Here is a 21,982-nt window from a genome sequence, read left to right as displayed (position 1 = left end):
GCTCCAGAAGATGCCTTCATTCAGCTCATAAACTGTCTGCCACTGTACCAGCAGAAAGCGCAAAATGTAGCCGTCCACTTGCGCTGTGGCAATGCGAGACTACCTTCCACTGGACCATGATAGACTGTCTGTATGCACTGGACAAAGCGGATTAATTGGAGTTCAGAGTTTAACTTGTGTTCTGTGAATAACAGTATTGGTATTGATTCATTTTGTTTTATCAATCTCTAGAGCGGTTTTACTTGCTTTGTATGAGGCGGTGCTCTACAAATACATTTGTACTTGAAATACATTTAGCCTATGTAATGTTACGTTACTAATAAAAAACATAACGCTTTCATTATAAGAAGCAAGACCGCGTTCAGGTTATGTGAATTAAAGGCAATGTTAAATATTAGGAGAAGTAATGCAATGGAAAAGACAAAGACGTTTTTGATTTTTTCCGACAGTACCCGAAGGCAACAAAAATTCAAAAAGTATGGCGGCGGAGTGTTTGACAACCATAACAGAGCAATGGATACGGGAGAGATTACAATTAAAGCATCCCTGTCTGGGTAATAGTGTGTCATGTTAATACTTACGTTGTATAGGAGTAAATACCTGCTAACGTTACGGGTCAAGCAGCAGCGTTTAGCTTTTGTTATGTAAAACAATTGTAGCTAGTGACTTTTACCAAGCCTTAGCATCGGGCGCTATGCTAACGGCTAGCATAGCTACCAGCAATAACTGTCACCTGCTGCAAACCAAAGCACCAGAAGCGAATAATGCAGTGCACTCTTCATTTATACATATATATTTTATACTTTTTAAACAGGTGATGTCCGCTCACTGAGCCTCCCGGGGACATATGAAGAGAAGATCAGACATTTGGGAAACGCACTGAATAACTTTGTCCGTCTGAAGTCATTGGACCTGTCCTGCAATGCGCTCGTCTTTGTTGAGGTAGGTTTAAATTCTGGATCATGTTTTAAAGCAGTAAACGTGTTTGTAGATGTTAAATAAAATTCCCCAATTGTAGAACTATGTTAAAAGTGTATGAGGTCAACCATTTAATGTCCAGTTAACCCTTTTTTTAACTTCCTTTTTGTTATACGTTATTCTGAACTAATATATGTTGCCAGACCCCGTTTAAAATAATGTTTTCTCCCTAGGGGGTTCAACATTTGAAAGTGCTGGAAAGGCTCATCCTGTACTATAACTGCATACCTTCCCTTGAAGAGGTGAAAGTGTTGTACGAGCTGCCAGTTTTGAGAGAGCTGGACCTCAGGCTCAACCCTCTGACCAAAAGTTACCCACAATACCGGCTTTGTCTGGTGCATGCCATGCCCAACCTACGCAAACTAGGTAAGATATAACCATGCCGCCCAGATTGTGCTAATCGCAGGTTAGTTTTCAGCATAATTAAGTGTCCTCCCTTGCTTTCTAGATGGCTGTTCAGTCAGAGACACTGAGCGCAAAGCTGCCATAATGCAGTTCTCCTCTGACCTTCTACCTCAGCAGAAGAGCTCATCTCTGAATCAAATTGCTGACCAAAGGTACAATGATTGTCACGTATTGTCAGATGCTTGAGTTTAGGTGTTTCAGCTCAACTTTGACTTGATAGGTCTACCATTGAGCTTGAGAACATGGAAAACCTCTTGAATAGTATGAAGAAGGACAAAAAAAGCTTTGTATGAAGTCTGCCCAAAAAAGGGAGTGACTCAGGTGTAAAGAAAGCAGCCAAATACGGATAAGTGTAGATTTTCAGTGTAGATTTTTAAAGGACAAAAGTGTTGAAACCCCGGGTAACAGAAACACCCATTAAAAGTTACCATTATCAAAATAAATTCCTTTCCGCTATTTGCTTGAGTTGTATCTTTACTGTCTTGCTTGTGGTTCTCAGAAGCAGTGATCAGAGACTGGCTTTAGTTGAGAACTTTACCAAGAGGCTCTCTCTCCTGACTGAGACTGAGGATATCATGTTAAATTTTGTTGCGACGAATCATGGAGGCCAAAGTGAAACTCAGTCCCACTCAGTTCACAAGGAGGCAGAAGGTAAGATGTCAAAGTCCAAACGCTAATTATCTTAACAAAACTAAACCATGTTTTGTTTTTTCAACTTATATCAATTTCAAACTGTCTTCTGTCTCAGAACCCAAAGAGGACGAATCAAAAGATTTTACAGAACAGAGAAGTTCTACGCCAAAACAGGTGATTTTTATTTGGCTGTAGGTCAAACAATATTATCAGTGGTGCATTTACATTATCATATATATTTTGCATGTGCTCTTGATTTATTTATTTTAGGAGACTGCTAAATCCATCCTGAGGTACCCCCCTACAAAATATGGTACGTTAATAGGTAAGGAAATAGTTAAAGGTCCCATGGCATGAAAATTTCACTTTATGAGGTTTTTTAACATTAATATGCGTTCCCCCAGCCTGCCTATGGTCCCCCAGTGGCTAGAAATGGCGATAGGGGTAAACCGAGCCCTGGGTATCCTGCTCTGCCTTTTGAGAAAATGAAAGCTCAGATGGGCCGATCTGGAATCTTTCTCCTTACGAGCTCATAAGGAGCAAGGTTACCTTTGCCTGCCCAGAGAATTTGGCCCACCCATGAGAGAGAGACATCATGGCTTTCAAACGAGCAAAGTGGCAGTTGGTCAAGGCCACACCCCCACCCTCCACCCCCCCCACCCCTCTCTCCTCCTCAATTGCTACAGACACAGAAATGGCACATACTAAGAAAGCTCATTGTGGGACTGGCTCTAGTGGCTGTAATTCTGCACCAAGGCTGAATTTTGGGAAAGAGACTTCAGATACAGTATTAGGGGACCACTGAGGCCTATATAAAAGCATCCAAAGAGCACCATGTCATAGGACCTTTTTAAATAAAGGGAACTAAATCACAGTTGCAGCCTGACCATTGTCCTGCCGTTTCCACCAGGTGGAGACAGAATCCAGTTCTTATTTATTTTTAATCATGAACATGGAAGGTAAATAAATATCAGTGTTTTATTATGTCATTTGTTATTTGACCAGATAACACAATGTCCAAAGTGCCACACATGAAAGAACCGTCTCATAAAAGAAGCTCCACCTCATCAAAAGTGACTGAAAGACCAAAGGTGTCCTTTGGCCCCTATGTAGAGAAATACAGACCTGTGCCTGGAATACAAACGCAAAAGGACTTCCCCAAACAAATCAGACATGCAGCCAAGGGACATTATACCCCTAATCCTGGTAAGAACAATGTCTGTACTAGTCCTTTGTAAGACGTTAATACACATACACTTTGTTGGCATGTTGTTGAAGGTGTGTTTTCAACATTTTTCCAGATCAAAGTCTTCGTCATAGTTCCTCATTAGTTAATATCCGGCCTCCCAGTCCACGTCGTCCTGGTTTGAATTTGTCTGACCCCTCCAACCCCCTCTTACATCCTCCGAGACTAACCTACTCTAGCTTCAACAAGACAGAAGGGGGCTCCAGCCTGCCGCAGCAGGGGGAAAAGAAAAAAAGGGTGAGAAGTGAATTACTTTTTCACATACTGAAGCATTTCATATTTGAGGTTGTTTCTTTTCTCATGTCAACTTATCCCCTATCTCACCTCCCAGGGTAGTTATAGGAAACCCCTGGAGATGCTCCTCAACCTCGTGGACAAACACTGGATGGGAGAGAGATCACTGCATCATAACAACAACTTCCTGTGTGAGTTTGGTTTGGGGAATGTGGGATCTGATTACAGGAGCCTGAAGATAATTAATGTCTTCTCATCGTTTCTATTTTTGGTTCTAGCTCAGGCAGTCCAGATCCTTTCTATGATGGAAAACGATGTTTCCAGTAGGGAGGCTGAGGTCAGGACCTTAAGACGGGAAGCTGATGCACTGAGCTTTCAAGCAGCTGCACAGGAGGAAGAGCACAAAACTGAAGTCCGTAACCTCTCCGCTCAGCTGGAGGAAGCTCGCAGTGCAGTTGTGAGTGGATTCAGCACTAGAAAACATTGTTGGGCTTTAGGAGGCGTTAATGGTTTTGATGAGCACACTGTATTTATTGTCTTTACTCTAACACAGGGCAAACTAAATGAACAGCTGAGGATTGTCTTGGAGGAAAATGTTGCTCTACAAAAACAGCTCATCAAGTTAGAACGACAGTATCTAAAGACTATGATGAAAAGTTCACCTATTACTCAGATTAAAGGTGGGTGTGTGAATGCCAGTGGGAGACACATACAAGATCATTTTGCTGTTTTTTTCTTACAAACTTTCACTATCTGTGCCTACACATCCTCAGAGGCTCAGACAGAAGTGGAAGAGCTGAGGAAAGAGATCGAGGGGTTGAGGGAGAAAGTCCTGGAGGCTGAGAAAGTCAAGGATTTGTCAAATATGTTGCAAGAAAGCCACAGGTAAGAAGATTCTGCCATCTTAGTGTTGACACACTGTTTTGCTGTACCCACAAACCCACAACAATGTTTTCACACTTTAAAGCAGCCCTACTTTGTTAGTACTTTGTGATTTGTCTGTCTGTACTGCAGGTCCCTGGTGGCTACCAACGAGTGTCTGCTAGCTGAGATGAAGGGAAGTGGGGAACTTTAAAAAGTAATTTGAATGATGCACACTGGGATAAAACTATCAAAGCAAGACTATGCCGAGCGTCATATTGGCGTTGCATTTGCTGCAAGAGGCCCAGCAGCTACAGACTGTTTTTAATCATTTTTACTTTGTCACTGCAGTGTACATTTATTTTCTGTATGTTTTAAGTTCCTAGCCCTTTTGAAAAAAAAAAGTTTATTATTTCTTTTAAAACAATCTGTATAGGCTCTGTTTGCTTGATGTAAACCATAATGGGGAAAAGCAATTAATTCAAGGACGCTTGTGTATAAGTGTGTGACAGGGCTGTTATGTTAAATGATATTAAGGGGCGGGGGGGGGGGGGGACATGTTAGTGCGAAGGTCATAATGTATTTCCTGGAACAGTGGCAAGATTGTGTCTCTCTTAGCTGTTTTCCTTTTTTTTTTTTTTAGGTCACTTATGTCTCCATCTGCTTTATACGCTGCAGTGGAATGAATGCATTTAGATTCCAGCTGCACTGTGACTTTATTTATACCTCTGCCTTCGGGCAGGAGAGCTACACAAACACGCACATGCACTTTCCTCTCACAAACACTAATGCAAGACCTGGCAAAGATGTAGATGCTACTACATAAACTGACTGTAGCTGTTGTTTTTATGTGAATGTTACAGGGCTGTGGTGGGGAGTTTCACAGTCATAATAACTTAAAACATTGTGTTTTGACTGACACCCTATACTTTGTTTTTATTTTTCAGTAATGCACTACAAATCATGAACACACATTAAGAGGTGTAAAGAACAAGAACACACTGCATGCACCAGGGCACAATAGTACATTAAAAGTTATTTGAAAAAAAACAAATAAGACCATATGTTCCTCCACATTAAAGGTGCACAGTATTTGGCATTAAGCACAGAGAACAGATCAAGCTACTGCAGCAAATGAAAACTAACACACTGATAGCTGCGAGTTTTGCACTTGATGCATGATTCTTCATCAGCTGACGCTACAGGTAGTGTGTGACACTGTCACTATGTTGGAAAAATATTCTACAAAATATTACTTCTTTGCAATTTTCCCTTTATCTAATTTGTAAGGATACAACAGTAAAACCCTGCTTCTGTTTTCAGTTGAATTTGTGCCTTGGATGACAGTAGCACACATAAAAGGTACTCTAAATCTTTACCAACAGACAACTATAATAATAGCATTGGAGCATAGCTGACTTTGTATGTACAAGTTGATACATATTGATTTCAAGCAATACAAGATTTCATCATGATCCTGCAATTCCATCACTTACACTTACACTTTTTTTTTTTTTTTTTTTGCAAGAAAATATTTAAGTCTGTCCAGTAGTCTGTCCTCACAGCAGCTCAGATAAGATATGACAAACTCCTACTGTCATCTATATGCTTCTGAATCAAATGCAATATACATAAACATGCACAAAGTACAGCAATACATAAAAACAACATATGAAGCCAGTGTCATAAATTAAGCCATGGGGCTATAAGATTTTAGAATATACACAATCTCACCACAAATATATTAGAACTACTGTATAGAAATCATGAGGAAATAGTAAAATGTTAAAAATACAATCTTGTACAACTGAGCTCATCTACTATGGTTAGAGCTTCCTTCAGCTGAATTTCAACAACTTAAAATTCAAAATGCATGTTAGCAAAATGGTTTGTGGTCTGAATAACAACATTGTAGGAGAAAATAGATTCTCCAAGACTCCTATTGTATTTTTTTGTTATAAGCAGGCATATTTAAAAGGTTTACGTGGTAGGAATTTTTATGTTTTACATATTCACAAAAGTAAGAAGATATCACAGAGGTAAAAAAAATGTTCAGTCTAACGTTAACTATGCTGCATTTTGCAACAAAAACATGAATACAAGTTGACAAAACCCTTAATATATTTTCTTGGTTTGAGCTGAAGGCAAATTCTTAAAATGACAGTGTGAGCTTACAAAAAAATTAACAGCAGATTTTTTAAGACTTAATAACAGTTGACAAGTGGGGATGGCAGACAGACAACAATGAAGAATGGAGCCATTTAAGATTTCAAAAAACGTGTCAAAAATTAGCTAATTCTCATTGAAACTACAAATCAAATATACACTCATATATATATATATATATATATATATATATATATATATATATATATATATATATATATGGGATTCAAAAAGTTTCCATTAAAAAGTGCAACGTTAATTCATCAAACTGTTGTCCCACGCCTGTTTTTCTTGGCATGTTGTTCATTGTGCTCAATAAATATAAGGCCCTATCATTACAACAAAGCTTCAGTATTCATAGCATAGCAGTTTTCTCTCGTTTGTTCGCTTCAGTGTTTGGCAGTAACTTGCTATCAGACAGGAATGTACCAGCTGGTGATGACTTTGTAAAAATAGATGTAAACAGTTTTCCAGTTCTCACACTTCTAAAAGAGAGGAACTCAAAAACCTCTCTCTCACACACACACACACACAATTGATGGCTGGGAAAAATATATGAAATGCTATTTTTTTGTGCTTTCTTTGAGTACTCTTAATAGAAAAGTATCATAGTAGTTGATCAAATGTCTATTTCCTTATCCTCGCCCTCACATGAGTTTGCCCACGGTAAGGTTTATTTATTCACTTTCTTTTCATATGTCCCTCGATGTTTGTACCCCGAGACGTATCCAGAAGTGTCAACCATATCCACTCGTCCTGCCTTACCCTTCCCGCGACCAGTGTCATCAAAACGCTCCTTGTGTGACCCTGTAAACTTGGTGGGGTCCGTAAGACGGCTCACTGTTGGGGACGCCACGGCTCTCTGCCAGGAAGTTTAGAAAACATTTTGAGTTTATTCTGTGATTGCTGGTATGAAAAGTCAGTAATTTTCACCCTTTGATTCTTACCGTGACTCCTGCAATGACAGGTGTCTTCCCCTCAATCAGTTTGAAGACCTCGGCCTCAGCCTCCTCTCCAGTCCTTTCTTTATATTTCTTCCTGGCCAGCTCTCCAAGTGCAATCTTGAACTCGTCGTATGTGATGGTGCGACAGGATTTCTTCCTGAAATATAGGACGAAAGGAAGCTTATGTCACAGTATAGCACATAAAACCACTGCAAAAGATTTCTCCAGGGACAGAAACACTGTATTTTGGCTTGCTTTATCAGCTTTTCTACAGCCTTTCATTAAAGTTTGAAAGCTTAAAATGAGAGCAGAGAGTAGTGTACACAGAGCCATTTGTGATCACTTCAACATGGCAGATGTTAGACACATCATGGAGATGGTATCCTGCTGAAATAAACAATAAGAAAATGTTCCCTGTTTGGATCTTGTCTCCCAGTTGTCTGAGCAACCACACACACACACACACCTCTGTAAGCTGTATATGTGACTGTCTCTTCGTATCATGTATCATATTGTGTGCAGCTGTATAGTTCAGTTCCAGTAGTCAGAAGGCCTGATTCATTGCAGCTAGGGACATTTAGATCTGCCCTGTATTCTTATTTTTAAGATAACCATACCACGGGTCATCATCATCAATCATTCTCCTTTCAAGAGTACTCCAGTTCTTTAACTGGTCATTTGTGTGTTTCACTTCCATGTAAAAAGTGCCTAGTAACACAAACACAAACAGCCATTGCCGTGGTGACAAATCACCTAAACAACAGCCTATAAAGCCCACAGTCTTCCGGGGCAACCTGCTGTCATAGCAACAAGCTAAAGTAAACAGGGGTGTTAGGGTTTATTATTAATTTGACTCATCCAGTGAGTGGTTTTGTTTGGGCAATCCATAAGTGTTGAACATCCATTCCTCAGTGCCTGTTCCATGCTGTCAGAAGGGAAACTGGACTTCCAGCTGCTGTTTTTGTCCGAGGAAGATAACTATGTGTCCTCTGCAGATCTCCCCACACTGAGCTATTCAAGTCCCCAAAGCCCCTCCCCCCACAAGGGAGAATGAATGTGTGTGCATGAGCAGTGATTGACACGCAGTTAGACACCCCCCGGCCCTGATTGGTGCATCTGAGCAGAGAGCTGTGGATTTTTGCAAATCGCGCTACAGGCTGTATGTGGCGCCAGAGGAGCCGGATTCTTTTTTTAATTACCTGCTTCATGTAGTTCTACTCGAACTTAGGGTCAGTTTCAGGAAATATGACAGAAAGTTAGTTAAATAAGGTTTACCTATTGCACCTTTTAAGCTGTGTAAATAGATCACAATCTGAGAAGGTTAAGAAGGACAAAGGTTAGAGGGCGAGTGGAGCTTTATTTTATTTCGGGATACTGCGGTAGATGACCTGCTGTTTATTTACATAGTTTAACCATCTGCAGAACGTGATCCATATGGATCTGACACAGTAGTTGGCTAAATCTGTTTCAGGCTAAAATGCTCCTGCACCGCCTACGATCATGTTCAGTGATGAGGAAGTATAACCAAAAGCCTAGAAAATGAAGCCACCGTAAAACCATGCTCGTAATTAATTAGTCCACACCAGATTTTTACCTCATCCATAGTTTATGCTGGTGGTGTTTTGGCTCCAAGCAGGCAGACAGCACAGCAAACCTCCATACCCACAATAAATATGGATTCATTCAGCCATACTGCGATTAGCTAGTGCTCATTAAGATGTTTAATTTTTCGTGTGCAAGCAAAGAGCTTTGACACTGATTAAAGGGAAAGTAGAGATCTGCATCTCTGGCATGGCAGCCCTGCCTGGCTCAGTCACGCCTGGAGTCAGAAACCACATGAAAATGAGCCCTTCCCCCAGTCTGTACCGCTTTTTATCCTGTGGCTGGCTCTGAAGGGTTCACACACCACACGCTTTGTTTGGATTTTACTGTACTATCCTGTGCATTTTGAACACAGCTGTGGTTCAAAATGCATGCTGGACTATCTGGGACCCTGATTAGAACCTGTGAGGCTCAGACGACAGAGGCTGTAAACTCACATTCAAGGACCTAATTTATACAGCACTGCACAGATTCACTACAAAGAGCATGTATGACATGCAAATCTTTAAAGTGGTTGCACAATATTGTTTGCACATTTCTAAATATTGCTCACCAATGGAGCAGGATGTATACAACTTTAAATCCCACAGTCCGTTTTATATAGTGGCTCTAATCTTGCCAAGAAAATGTTCACAGCAGTAAACATGTTCACTCACTGCCATGCCAACTGTGAAGGTGTTGATATAGGTGACTCACAGTCCTGAAAAACAAAGATACTTCTTTTGCTTTACAAATGTAAGAACATTTGTCAAGTTTATTGTAAGAAGTGAGAATGTACATTAAGTGCAAAAATAATGTCAAGTGAAAACTACAAGTACTAATTTTTATGATTTATGATTTATTTTTAAATGATTATTGTATTCTGCATTGTTATATCCTGCAGTCAAATGTTAGGTCTGTGTATTGGCAAGAATCTGGCGATACGATACGTATCACAATACATGGGTCACGATTCAATATATTGCAGTATATTTCGATACTGTGCGTAAACTAATATTTAAAAAAAGACATGATGTGCATAAAAGTCAAATAGGTTTACTTTAGGTAAACAATTCAGTACACAAAAAATCAAGCTGCCAGTTAGGGATTGTGGTTCACAAGTTCTTAGTGAGCAAATTTGTATATGCTAAAGTAGGCCAAATTTCAGCCATAGCTACATTGTTAGCGTCTAGCAAAAAGTCAGGCACTGCTAGGCACTGTTAGGCAAGGACACTAGTGGTGTGTCTCAGCATAGTCATCTAGCGGTAGGGGGTTTAAACACAACATAAACATGAACTACTGTCTTACATGAATATTTTTTAACATAAACCAAAAATATTTTTAAATAAATAAAATTAAAAAATCAATATTGTGTTTTTGAAAATCGATACAATATAGCAAAATAAAATAAAGCGATACTCAAGTGTATCAATTTTTTCTTACACCCCTATCAAATGTTATTTAAAATATTTTGGATCATGGGTAATGACTGTGGGGGTTACAAGATGTTGAAACAAGAAATGCTATGGACTATCTGATGATCTACTTTAAATATAGTCAAATATATAGAATACTTTATTTCAAATACCTTCAAATATCTTTCTACATGATATGCAAAAAATAGAAATTAAAAAATATAGCCATTTTAGTTTCCACTGTACTGTATGTGTGTAATAGTAGTAGTCAGTAAGTTTTTAGGACTTCAATAGTCCTGGAGCTGCTTTTTTTAACACTCTTTTGTTATAAAGACAAGAATAAACCATTTCAAACTGAAAAATCCCACTAAAACCATTTTGGAATCTCCTGTATATACGTGTGTACACAAAGTGACTGAGATTGAACTGAGATGGTTACATACCAGCACAAGATGGAAAATACACTGAATCAATGTGAGATTCTCACTCCTGAAGCAAGATTTCATGATGAGAGGCTGCAAGCCATACTCTTCTATTCTGGTGCTGTCTAGCAGAATACTGTAATCTTCATTCATAACATTCAACCAGGTAAGCTGCTTTGTGTATGAATGAAATAATCATGCGCAAAAAACATACAAACCCACTTTGTAAAAGCCCTGTCCTTTTCTACACCAGCTTTCTTCTGTGTCACCTTACTGTATGTGCCCAATACTATAACAATACCAGCACTTAATGTGGTGCGGAAAATATCTGCACTCATCTGTCAATGTTATCAGCCCAAATACACTCAAAACCCTAGTTAAACCTAAGCACAGCTATACAGATAAACTGCCTTTATTCTTTAGCTAAATAATATTCAGGTCACAGCTTATTATTAGATTCGACTTCACTTAAATCAGGCAGTAAAGGATGAATCAATCTGGCCCAAGGAGATACAGGATGAGCCATCCTGGCCTCTTACTCTGCCTGCCTCTTCTGATGGACAGCTTCAGAAGAGCCAATTTAATTTAAGAAAGAAAGGCATCTTCCAAAACACTGCCTGAAAAAACGGAATTTAATAACTACAAAAATATTTACCATAGAGTTGTCTCATTAATGCTATGCTAATTTTAGTTTGACAAACATTGTTTGCTTCAAGGAATATGCCACCGTTTGTTAAAATAGGGCTTATCACGGTCTACCCTGGCTGTAGACAGGTGGGACAATGCATTTTTTGTCTCAGTGCAAGTAATTAGGTTGTTTTTTTGTCTTTTGATGGCTCACTTTTACTCACAACATGCTAACCGGCAACATAGGATTCCATTCAGTGCGCTAAGCTAACTAGCGGCGGCGCAGCCGGTGTTGCACCGGACTAAAAGAATGCATGCACAAAAAATGTGTTGGCCCACCTATCTACAGCTAGGGGAGACCGTGTTAAGCCCTATTTCAACAAACGGTGGCGTATTCCTTTAATGTTTCGTTAGTGCAGACACTAATGAAACAGTTGACACCTTAATTAGGTGTTATAAATACAGTTGGTGCCTGTTTTACTCGTGCTAAAGACCATGCCAGTGATTTAATTCTGAGCACTTATGAAATAGAATAAAAACGTTCCTACAGTGCAGTCTAGAGACAGTTTTCCTCTCTACTTCTGTGTTCTTAACAACCACAATGCTACCATTTTCAAACCACTTTAGTGGCCTTTTGGGCATGCTGATCTGGGTGACTAAGCCTGTAGTCATCTCTGCAGCTGCAACAGTTACACTATGTTGTAAAAGAATCCTGTAATGGCATGCCTGTTACAAGACTCTGGCTCAGATGTTGGAAGATTAACAGACCTTTAGACAATGAAAGGCAGCTCAAATAGGTTTAAATTGCCTTTCTTACTTGACTTTGCTGAAGACGATGTCCACATCAGTGAGGGTGATGTTCTTGCCGTCAATCACGCCACAGTCCTTGCAGAGCTTGGACCAGTTCTTTCCGTGCATGTCCTTGCCGGTAGCGCGAGTGTCACCGTGGATAGCGAAGCGGCGAAAAGACTCCTCCAAAGCAGTCACCTCCACTGGTGTGGACGAGCCCACACCTCCTTCACTGGTCCCATTAGACTCAGTTGAAAGCCTCTTGGACAACCGGTCTTTAGACTGTTCACTGTGCGGCCGTAAAGGGGCCGAGCCCATGTTAGGATGCTTGGCTGTCTGGACTTTAAAGTCGTCTATGTTGTCTCTGAAGGGGGAAAAATACAACTTATTTTGATTGTCCATGTGATGTAAGAGGTGTACATCATAGATTGCACTGAAGCCACTCTTTTGAACCAAACAACTGAATAAACAGAATACTAGAGGTCCTGTTGGCTGTATATCGAGTAACAACATTACATTATTCTTATCAAGATTTACAGGAAAAGCTTGTGGAATTGATCCAAATCAACACATACAAGAGAAAAGGACATTTCATCACAGCCTGTACACCAAGGCTTTTTTTTTTTTTTTTTGGCAGAGATACATCTAATCTAACCCTGTTCTGCAAGAATTTGCAACGGACAAACAGGGCAGGTCAAGACACAGCTTGCTAATTTGTCTTTGGCTGTCCCTTTTTTGTGAGATACTTCTGTGTTACAGGCACGATTAGACCCAGAGGTGTGTTTCTGTGCTCACACTGCCTTTGAATGGGCAGATGTCTTGCGTGTTCTGGCGGAGAGGTGAAGAATATAAATAGATCTCTGTGGAATTCAAAAGGCGCACAAGTTGAGAACCAAGAGACACAAAATGTGAGGTGAAGGCTCATAACATGAGTTCTAAAAACTTACTTCTGGTTTGCCATGCTTGTGCAGGAATTTGGTTCCTTCTGTGCAGTGCTTGGATTAGCTGACTTTTGTTTTCTCTTTGTGCTGCGGAAAAGATGAGAATGGAGGTGAATGCTGTGAGATGTGTCTGTACATATGTGAGTGCCAGAAAGTGGAAGGATTAATAAAAAAAAGAATACAAATTTAAACAATTAACACATCTCAATAAAAAGTACCATATTCCACTCTTGTCCTTGTCACTCTTTAATCATGCTCCAATAATAACACAATTATTTATGACATAATGTCTAATCCAGTCTGACACACACACACACACACACACACACACACACACACACACACACACACACACACACACACACACACACACACACACACACACACACACACACACAAAGCTACATTCAAAGTAAACCTTCAGAGTGGAGGGAATAATAACTACAGCTTAAAAAGGAACAAGAACAAAATCCTTTTAATAATTAATACCAAATGACTTCCAGATAACATGTGTGTGTTAGTTATTGGATTTGCATGCTGAGCAACAACTTTGCTTCCCTCTCTTGCTTCAGATGATTTCATTCAGTCTGACATCATCCTGACCTGCATTTCTATGCACAGAACAGAATCATTTAACCTTCTTAACTCAGCCTCACACTTGAACCACATCTGAAATGCTTCTATTAGTCATTATTCATTAAGGTCACATTACTGCCGTACAAAAAAGCCTATTCTTACATTTAGAAAATGTAACCCTGATCTATATTTGTAGCAAGTGATGGTGGTCTGCTCACCTTTCAGCTGTTCCCATACCTAGCTCAGCATCCTTAAAGTAAGTGTGTTGCCATGGCAAAGTACACCCCAACAAAGTCTCTAAAACCAGTAATTACACTTTAAACAAGATGCAAACCAGAGAGAGATGCTGTGTCCCGTGGACCAAACTGTCTGCTCCAGCTAGCAAAGTTTCAAGCAAGTCCACCAAGTCACCAATAAAGTGCTTTCACTCACCCCCAGTGGCACCGTGTAAAGCGAAGGGTTTTGTTTCCACGACCCCGTGACCAACAATTACAAATGTGACCTTGCTAAGTACAGTCGACACTTAAATGGGTACAAAAGTTCCAAGATTGAAACTGCATAAAGCCATTATAATCAGAATGTCCATTCTTAGGGGGGAAAGAAGAGATTATTAATGTCTATGAATAATGTCATTCAGAGCAACAGACACTGGGAACCCATTGTCCAATATGGCTTCTCTGTCTGACCCAGGCCCATTTCTTCACACATACACGCATGGTGACATCGCAGAGTACCACTATTGATGGCATGGGGTTTTGTAGTCCTATGTCATCGAGGCGTCAGGCCAAGACAATCCAGATAGAGTTATTGACGCTGTTGAAGCCTCAATGTTTTATTTCTCAAGTATAGGCCTACATACCACCGATAAAGTACAAATGTAAAACGTATTTACATATCACACAAGGAGTTTTGGAAAATCAAAATCCATTTGCTGCACTAATCCATAGTAGCATACTCCAAACTATACTTAGAAAAAAGAAAAATAAAGAAAAAATTTTTTTAAGCCAAGCTCAAAAGTTATTTAAAATGTATTTAATGCAGCCCTTATAACCATCACATACTTGGGAAAAGGACACATTGGGAGATTGATGCCATTATATAGCCCTACTTTAAAAATGATGTTTTTTTCATGGAACTGATTCAATGATATCAAGGGCTAGTAAAGTAACAATTACTTTAAATAGTAATTAATCAGTGGGGTTCTTTAGTCTATAAAATGTTGACCAACAGTCAGATACTCAAAACATATTCAATTGTAGATAATATAAAACAGAGAAGCTGCAAATCATGACATTTGAGTGGCTGGAACATGAGAATATTTGGCATGTTTGCATGAAAATAGGCAAACAATTAATTGATTATTAAAATTGTTGGTAATTCATTTTCTGTCCTTAGACTAATCAATTCATCAAGTGTTTAAGCTCTAATTACATCACACTCTATTTAGATCACGCATTTGTTTTAATCAAGTACAGTTATGTTTATGTGGAGCGGTTTACTAATTTATAATCAAAAGAATTATACTGTAATGCAAATAAAAGAAAACATTGTATTACAATTACCTACCTACATAATAACCTACATCACATGGAAACACAAAGCAGAGTAATATCTGCTTTGTATGTTCCTGTAATTCCCAGACTGAGGTTCCATCATTATTAACTTTACTTTCAGTGGGGATCCACATCCTTTCAAATAGAGTAGCTACTTGCAGTGTGTTTTCCTTTGTGCTTTAATGACAGCAGCTAAATCATTGTGAAACAAAGGAATCTTTTTACTCTCCTCATCCAATTCATTGTCTGTGGTTTCAAGTGTCCAAGTCCTCAGTACAACAGGCCTCCTCAAACCACTTCATGTTTAAATACATGAGAGAGAGGTCATTAACACAGTTCAGTGGCCTGAAGTAGAACACATACTGAGATGAAAGGAAATGTAGTTCTCTGAAAGAGCTTTTTTAATTGTATTATTAAAAACTGTATAGACAATGTATAGAGACCATTTGGTGCTGTGAAGCTGTACTTTACCAATTGGTGTTTTTGGCAAAATTCCTACTCTGATACATAACTGCTCACCATCATCGTAGAACAGTTTTTTCCTGTGCCTTTTTTTCTGCCCCACTTTGCCACAACGAGAAGCCGTTTGGTTAAGGGCAGATCTCCAGAGACAAATCTGTGACTGGATGACAGCATGCTTACATACACTTGCCTTCTGGCAATACATTGCACAGATGAGTGCTTTAACCATAAATTGACCCATTTTGAACTGCTTCTATTCATAGCAACAATACGCAGCCATGGCTGGAACATTCTATTCATTCTCAAGGGAGGCGATCAGCTAGTAGACAATATGCAGGCTGAAATACCAAAATGTTAGTTTTGCAAATGGTGTTTAACTGACAAAACTGTTGTCAGAGTGAGTATGTGTGTGTGTGTGTGTGTGTATGTGTGTGTATGTGTGTGTGTGTGTGTGTGTGAGAGAGAGTGTTTAACAGAGGCCTACTCCTCCATCGTGGTCAGTGGGCATGCAGAGATCCCATCTGCTTTCTATCTATCAGTGTCCTTTCCAGGCAGCTGCTCAGTAATGTGACGGTGTCAGTCAATCCAAAGGTAAAACAGAGACCACTGAAGCCCCACAGTGTGCTCAAGACTGATCTCCATAATAGTACACCATGTCTGCCAGCTTTCTACTACTTATACTAGTGACTATCCTCTGTTCCATACCCCCATTATTGGCCTAAAACTATTAAACACATCAGTGAGCCATAGAGCTGCACTGATTATTAAATTAATAGAGTATTCGATTGACAGAAAATTAATTGGCAACTTTTGTCTCATCATCGGTCATCTTTCAAGCAAAAATGGCAAGCATTTGATGGTTCAAGCTCCTCAAATTTGATGAATGAATGATGTTTTGGGATTTTGTTGGTCAAACAAAACAAGACATTTGATGACCTCACATTGGTCTCGATGAAATAGGGAAAGACAAGTTAAACTGTTTTTCGTATGTTTTATAGTCCAAATTATTGATTTATTGATCAAAAATCTGAAGATAAAAAAGAAATTGTTAGTTAGCCCTAATGAACCACACACTGTTGCACTGGGTTACATGTCCCCCCTCTCTACATGTCCACTGTAAACTATCTAATAAAAAAATGAACAAATTTGAAATTATTTATTAAATTAAAAAATATATATAACTAATAATATAGTTAGTAAGTTAGTATGTTAGTTTAATTGTATTTCTGTGTCATGCCAAACATTTGGCCCATTCCACATGGGATTACAAGACACCACAAACTTATTTAGCAAACTTCTTCCGGTCTAGTGCACCTAGAGACTAGTGCAAGTGTGTATTACTCCGCTGCTGAAAATAGTCCCCAACAAATGCTCTATTTACTCATGTTTGAATTACATTTATTAAAAACTACAGTGCCTGGCTGTTTTAGGAAATTAGTTCGCACCTTTTTGAAAAATGAAGCAATGTCGTTGTTACCCCTTTAAAAAAATGACATCTTCAGTAAACTGATGGGTTTATGGCTGAGTGCCACAGACAGCGTGGGAAGGGAAGGGAAGTTAACAAACTGTGAGAAATGGACAAACATAGTTGGTTTTGGTCTTTTCATGGAATTTGATGAGATTAACAAATAAAATGGAAGCCCTATCCTTTAACATTGTCTCAACATTGTTTCAAGACTGCACCATCTGACACCACTAAATAAAACTTCTTAACCATTTCCTAGTTTGGCCACAGTCCCTCACCCTCACTCTCCCCCCAAAGATAAGGAGAGAGGGTATGACATCAGCATGCTGCAGCCCGGGTCTGAGGTCACCACCACGCTGTCTCTGTCAGTCCTCGCCTCCCTAAACCCTTTAACTGCTCTGTGAGTCAAAGATCTTGGCAAGCATTGTGTGGTTGAAAAACAAGATGTTTGAAACAAGCTACAGTAGTTATTGTTGGCAGCAATAGCAAGCCAAATAGAGGTATAAAGCAGTGTAAAGACAGCAAGGGGGTCCTTAAGCAAACCCACATTTGTGAGCATAAGTGTCGCTGACATGGCTCAGATGGAGAGAGGCCTGTTGAGCCAACAGCAATTTAGTTCTGAGTCAGTTTAAAATTTCTAGAAGCCAGATGTGTTGTATAATGTCTTAATTAATTAAGATAACTCGTGAAGTATTTGCAATGTTATGGAAATGCCATCTAGTGTCTCTGTTACAACTATTTCTTCTGCCAGCAGCCAAACACACGAAAGATGAACCACAGCGAAACACGTAATGACTATTCCCTATATTGTTAAGGTCAGTGTGGAAGAAAAAATGTGTCCTTGGCTTTGTGTACTGTAAAGAAAATGCTGTCGGACTACATACACTTCAGTTTGCCCAAAAGCAATCCTTTTATTTTGTAAACCTGACCTAAATTTGAGTCATCACAAACAAAATAGGGTAATTTACACTCTGAGGTTAATTATTTGTGACAGAACCCAAAGGCTCTTGGACCAATGCAATGAAACCTACAACAGTGAAATCTGGGACAAAGTCAGTGACTGTGTCTTCTTCTCATGTATACCTAATTCAACCTATGGCCAGAACGCAGCTACAAAACCATATTTTCATTTAGAAGCAGTGGCGTTGTTAGGCCTGGGCGTCCGAAGCTACAGCCCCAAATGTTTTATGAATTGTCCTGGATCTTTAAAAAAATATATAGGCTATATAAGCTATATGTGTGCAATTGAGTGAGCGCGAAAAAGAGAGAGAGCACACCAGTGAAGCTCAACATAGAACGGAATGTGTGTGTGCGATAGCCTTAGTAACATAACAGCCTGTCAAAATGAATGCAGGTCTCCTACTAACTAACTGTGTGTGTGTGTGTGTGTGTGTGTGTGTGTGTGTGTGTGTGTGTGTGTGTGTGTGTGTGTGTGTGTGTGTGTGTGTGTGTGTGTGTGTGTGTGTCTGATGGTCAGTGCTGAGTGAAACAAGTTACAGTATAGCAGGAAAAGTAGAGGAAAATAACAGAGCGTACAGGTCTAGGTAAAAAACAACTCTGGAACTAGACTTTAAGTGAAGGAAGGGTAAAAAGTTAGAAATTGCCTGTTGATTTATAATATGAAGTGCATTTCTCTTAATCATAATAGTAGATGGCGTTTAATTTAATTTCACAAACCTCACATGTCATAACGTCACGGTGTGGCTCCAATGACAAGATGGATTTATGTTAATCACTTTAACGTTGGTAAAGGGGGAACTCATTTTAACTACTTCATATATGGCTGAGTAGTTTAACCTACAATACAGTACATCATGTATTAGTTGATTTATATGTTGTATAAATAACCTGATCTGCAAAGTAACTAAAGCTGTCAAATAAATGTAGTGGATTAACACGTACAATATTTCCCTCTTAGATGTAGTGGAGTAGAAGTATAAAGTAACATAACATGGAAATATTTTTATTTACATTTTTTAAGTAACGTATGTACTGCATTCCACCACTGTTAACATAGGCCTATACATTGTTTCCAACTCTAGTCCATAAATGTTTTAAGTGTTTCTACTCAATACTAATTGCTAACAATTACTAAAAGTTTTAACACATCAATTTTTGAATGGTTAAGGCATGTACTTTGAATGTAAATAAGGTGCCAGAGTGCATTAAAAAGCATAAAAATAGAGCTTGTTTATGAAAGAAAAAAAAATATTCCAGGACCAATCCCCCTGGGCACTCCTACAGAGGTCTGGGCTAAACTCCCAAAGTCCTCCAATCCTAAAAAAGCCCATGCTAAGAAGAAATAAACATCTTCCATCTTTGAATGGCCTCCTACTCCATTTATTACCCCTAAGAAAGCTCCACTCACAGAGAATCAGGAAGCTAATAAAAGAGGGCATACATCTTTTTTCATGCATAATTATGTAACTACCTATATATGTAACCCAGCAGCTTGGCATGGAGGCTGCAGCCACAGGCCAAATGCATTGTCAATCATTCTTTATGACCAATAACGGTGCTTATTGGAGAATCCTTTCTCTTGCTCTCATTGCCCGCGTTTTAAAGATAAACAGAGGAGAACGTTTGCGTTTATGTTACTGGACATGGCTGCAGCTGCTGCTGAAACCAGTGTGTCTGAGCGAAAAATGTTACATAAACTTGCAAATGCCAGATTCACACAGAGTCCACGTGATCCGTTTGTTATTGTCAGCCCTTAATGTATTTCGGCAGAACATGGCATAGCCTATAGGCCCATTGAAATTTAAGTGTGGAGCATGCTGGAGTTTTAAAGGCATCATATGTTGCAAATCCAGTGTAGGCTACAGGAAGCATGCAGAGACATTAGAACAAAACAAAAAGCACCTTCGAGAATCACCTGAATTTGTGTGGGCTGGCATACAGTCATCGAATTCTTAATTTTTCATATTGTGAAATCATGCAGGTCTGCGTGAGCCAAAACAGGCGACAAATAATGCTAAATTCAGTTTGAATCACCTGGTGATGCAATCCTCCACCTCCTTGTCAAGTTCACAAAACCATAATTGCGCGTCGCGGAGTCTTGAAATCCCTTTCCTGCCTGCTGCCTGAGCTGAGTTTGACAGAGTGTTCAGTCCCTCCGAGATGCTGAAGAGAAACCAGCCCGCTGATTGGCTGCTGCCGTGTGCGACGAGCTGTTTGCTTCGTGCCTCGGTGATGGTGCCACAGTGTTTAGTGGAGCGCTGATAAAAACAAGCGGTTGGAGCACGTTGCATCTTTTTGGTGCTTTGAGAGGCGGAGACTGAAGATGTAAACAAAGGATGGCTTCAAAAGAAGGGTCATTACAGCTTCATTAATAAACAGTTAGTGTGAAGTCCCTGTGTGGGATCACGAGCCGTAGGCTATAGGGAGGAAATGAGGGGCCAATGGCCACACACAGTAGCAACAAAATAAAATAAAATAAATACTTTTAAACTGCGTGCATCCTGATGTTTTAATGTCCTGCTTGGACTTTTGGTTGGAAGAGGGAATTGTCTCTACTATCACGGTGAGAGGCAAAAAGGATGCACATTTTTCCAAGACTGCCCTCTGAACCTTCCTCCTCTGATGTCCAGTGGACTATGTTACATAACCAGTTGTAGCCTAATGACTGGACATAGATGACCGTTATGTAACCTCTAGCCTGGTGGTTCAAATGATATAATTAGCCTACTCAATAACATCCATTTATCATTTAATATCGGGCTTATTTATTCACTCTTAGAGTACATAAAGAGCATGCTGGCAAAAACATGCATGCCTTTGAGCAAAAGAAAGGGCTCAGATCATGATGAAAACAGCCTGGACGAGTGAAATCACTTAATGACATAATAGTGTATCTCAAGCTGCATCAATTGCGCCACTATGTGGTTAATAGCAGCCTTTACACCATTTGGAGTTTCTTGGTAATTTCCCCTTTCATGGAAAATAATAAATTGAAGGGCCAAAGCATTAATATTTACAAAAAAATGGTTTTATTGTATATATAACATGGATTAATGGTCTTATTTTGTTAACTCATCAACTTCACTGAGGCTTTAAGCTTTTGGTGTTGCTTGCAGGTATTTTTTTTTCCTTTCAGACATAGCAAACAATAAAAAACGATTATGACATTAGGCTACAGTTTTTACGATCGCTGTGACAATTTTTTAAATACTTTTAACAACTTTCCTAAACTCTTAAGGCACCAACACATCTACAACACACAATTGGCAAATTGGCACTACACGTTATCTTCCAACCGGCACATTTAGTCAATCATAGCACAATGTCATACAAAACGCTAACATCAGATGGAATTACAGAAACTGCATTATTTTATGTGTGAGGTCCCCTCCATCTACACCGATGCCACGCGTTAATTACCGAAAAAACAAAGGAACAAATGTGCGCCAACACATTGTATTACAAATAAATCTTACCTTAGAAGAAACGATCAATTCTCTCACCGCGACCTCGCACACATTTTGGCACATTCTCTATCTCAGACACGTGTGGGAGACAGTGGTACTGGGCCAAAGCTGTAGCACAGGCTGGGCACAGGTGCTGGACGCATGCGTAGATGTTTCTGTTTACCTTTTAGTTAAAGGGGGACTGCCATGAGTTTTCCTAAATGTTGCAATGTCTCCATCTACTGCGATGTTTAGGAAACAGCTTTATTTTGCTCTTC

The 21,982-nt window shown here is 39.4% G+C and overlaps 2 protein-coding genes across 6 annotated transcripts; one reads left to right on the top strand and one right to left on the bottom strand.

The window, feature by feature from the left end:
* Positions 1-31: 31 nt before the first annotated feature.
* Positions 32-4,891, top strand: cep72 (centrosomal protein 72). 5 transcript variants are annotated; one of them, XM_039805123.1, is made up of 15 exons: positions 32-199; positions 450-554; positions 815-942; positions 1,152-1,344; positions 1,427-1,535; positions 1,886-2,034; positions 2,132-2,190; positions 2,287-2,341; positions 3,022-3,222; positions 3,318-3,499; positions 3,594-3,687; positions 3,775-3,953; positions 4,050-4,176; positions 4,270-4,381; positions 4,511-4,891. In XM_039805123.1, exons 1-15 carry the CDS (start codon positions 133-135, stop codon positions 4,569-4,571), a joined length of 1,821 nt encoding a protein of 606 aa, XP_039661057.1. In that variant the 5' UTR covers positions 32-132; the 3' UTR covers positions 4,572-4,891. The 5 variants fall into 5 exon arrangements, with proteins under 5 accessions (XP_039661057.1, XP_039661056.1, XP_039661061.1 ...); XM_039805122.1 differs by having other exon boundaries at positions 1,883-2,034; XM_039805125.1 differs by having other exon boundaries at positions 184-199; positions 1,883-2,034; positions 2,287-2,329.
* Positions 4,892-5,264: 373 nt separating this feature from the next.
* Positions 5,265-21,835, bottom strand: LOC120561838 (tubulin polymerization-promoting protein). The gene is made up of 6 exons (XM_039805128.1): positions 21,735-21,835; positions 20,293-20,575; positions 13,249-13,329; positions 12,330-12,665; positions 7,471-7,624; positions 5,265-7,385 (listed from the first exon to the last, which is right to left on the bottom strand). Exons 2-6 carry the CDS (start codon positions 20,547-20,549, stop codon positions 7,197-7,199), a joined length of 1,017 nt encoding a protein of 338 aa, XP_039661062.1. The 5' UTR covers positions 20,550-20,575; positions 21,735-21,835; the 3' UTR covers positions 5,265-7,196.
* Between the last annotated feature and the right edge of the window lie 147 nt (positions 21,836-21,982).

The sequence above is a fragment of the Perca fluviatilis genome, chromosome 7, assembly GCF_010015445.1.
Source record: "Perca fluviatilis chromosome 7, GENO_Pfluv_1.0, whole genome shotgun sequence".
Taxonomy (NCBI): domain Eukaryota; kingdom Metazoa; phylum Chordata; class Actinopteri; order Perciformes; family Percidae; genus Perca; species Perca fluviatilis.
This window is presented reverse-complemented; position numbering and strand designations above follow the sequence as displayed.

Excerpts from the sequence above, each read along its gene's own strand:
- cep72 (XM_039805122.1), top strand. The coding sequence starts at position 133 with ATGCACTGGACAAAGCGGATTAATTGGAGTTCAGAGTTTAACTTGTGT. Across the intron at positions 1,536-1,882 it reads AATCAAATTGCTGACCAAAG|AAGCAGTGATCAGAGACTGG; the intron begins GTACAATGATTG and ends TGTGGTTCTCAG. Across the intron at positions 4,382-4,510 it reads ATGTTGCAAGAAAGCCACAG|GTCCCTGGTGGCTACCAACG; the intron begins GTAAGAAGATTC and ends TCTGTACTGCAG.
- LOC120561838 (XM_039805128.1), bottom strand. The coding sequence starts at position 20,549 with ATGCAACGTGCTCCAACCGCTTGTTTTTATCAGCGCTCCACTAAACAC. Across the intron at positions 13,330-20,292 it reads GTGGAGGATTGCATCACCAG|CACAAAGAGAAAACAAAAGT; the intron begins GTGATTCAAACT and ends TCTTTTCCGCAG. Across the intron at positions 7,386-7,470 it reads CTGTCATTGCAGGAGTCACG|AGAGCCGTGGCGTCCCCAAC; the intron begins GTAAGAATCAAA and ends ACTTCCTGGCAG.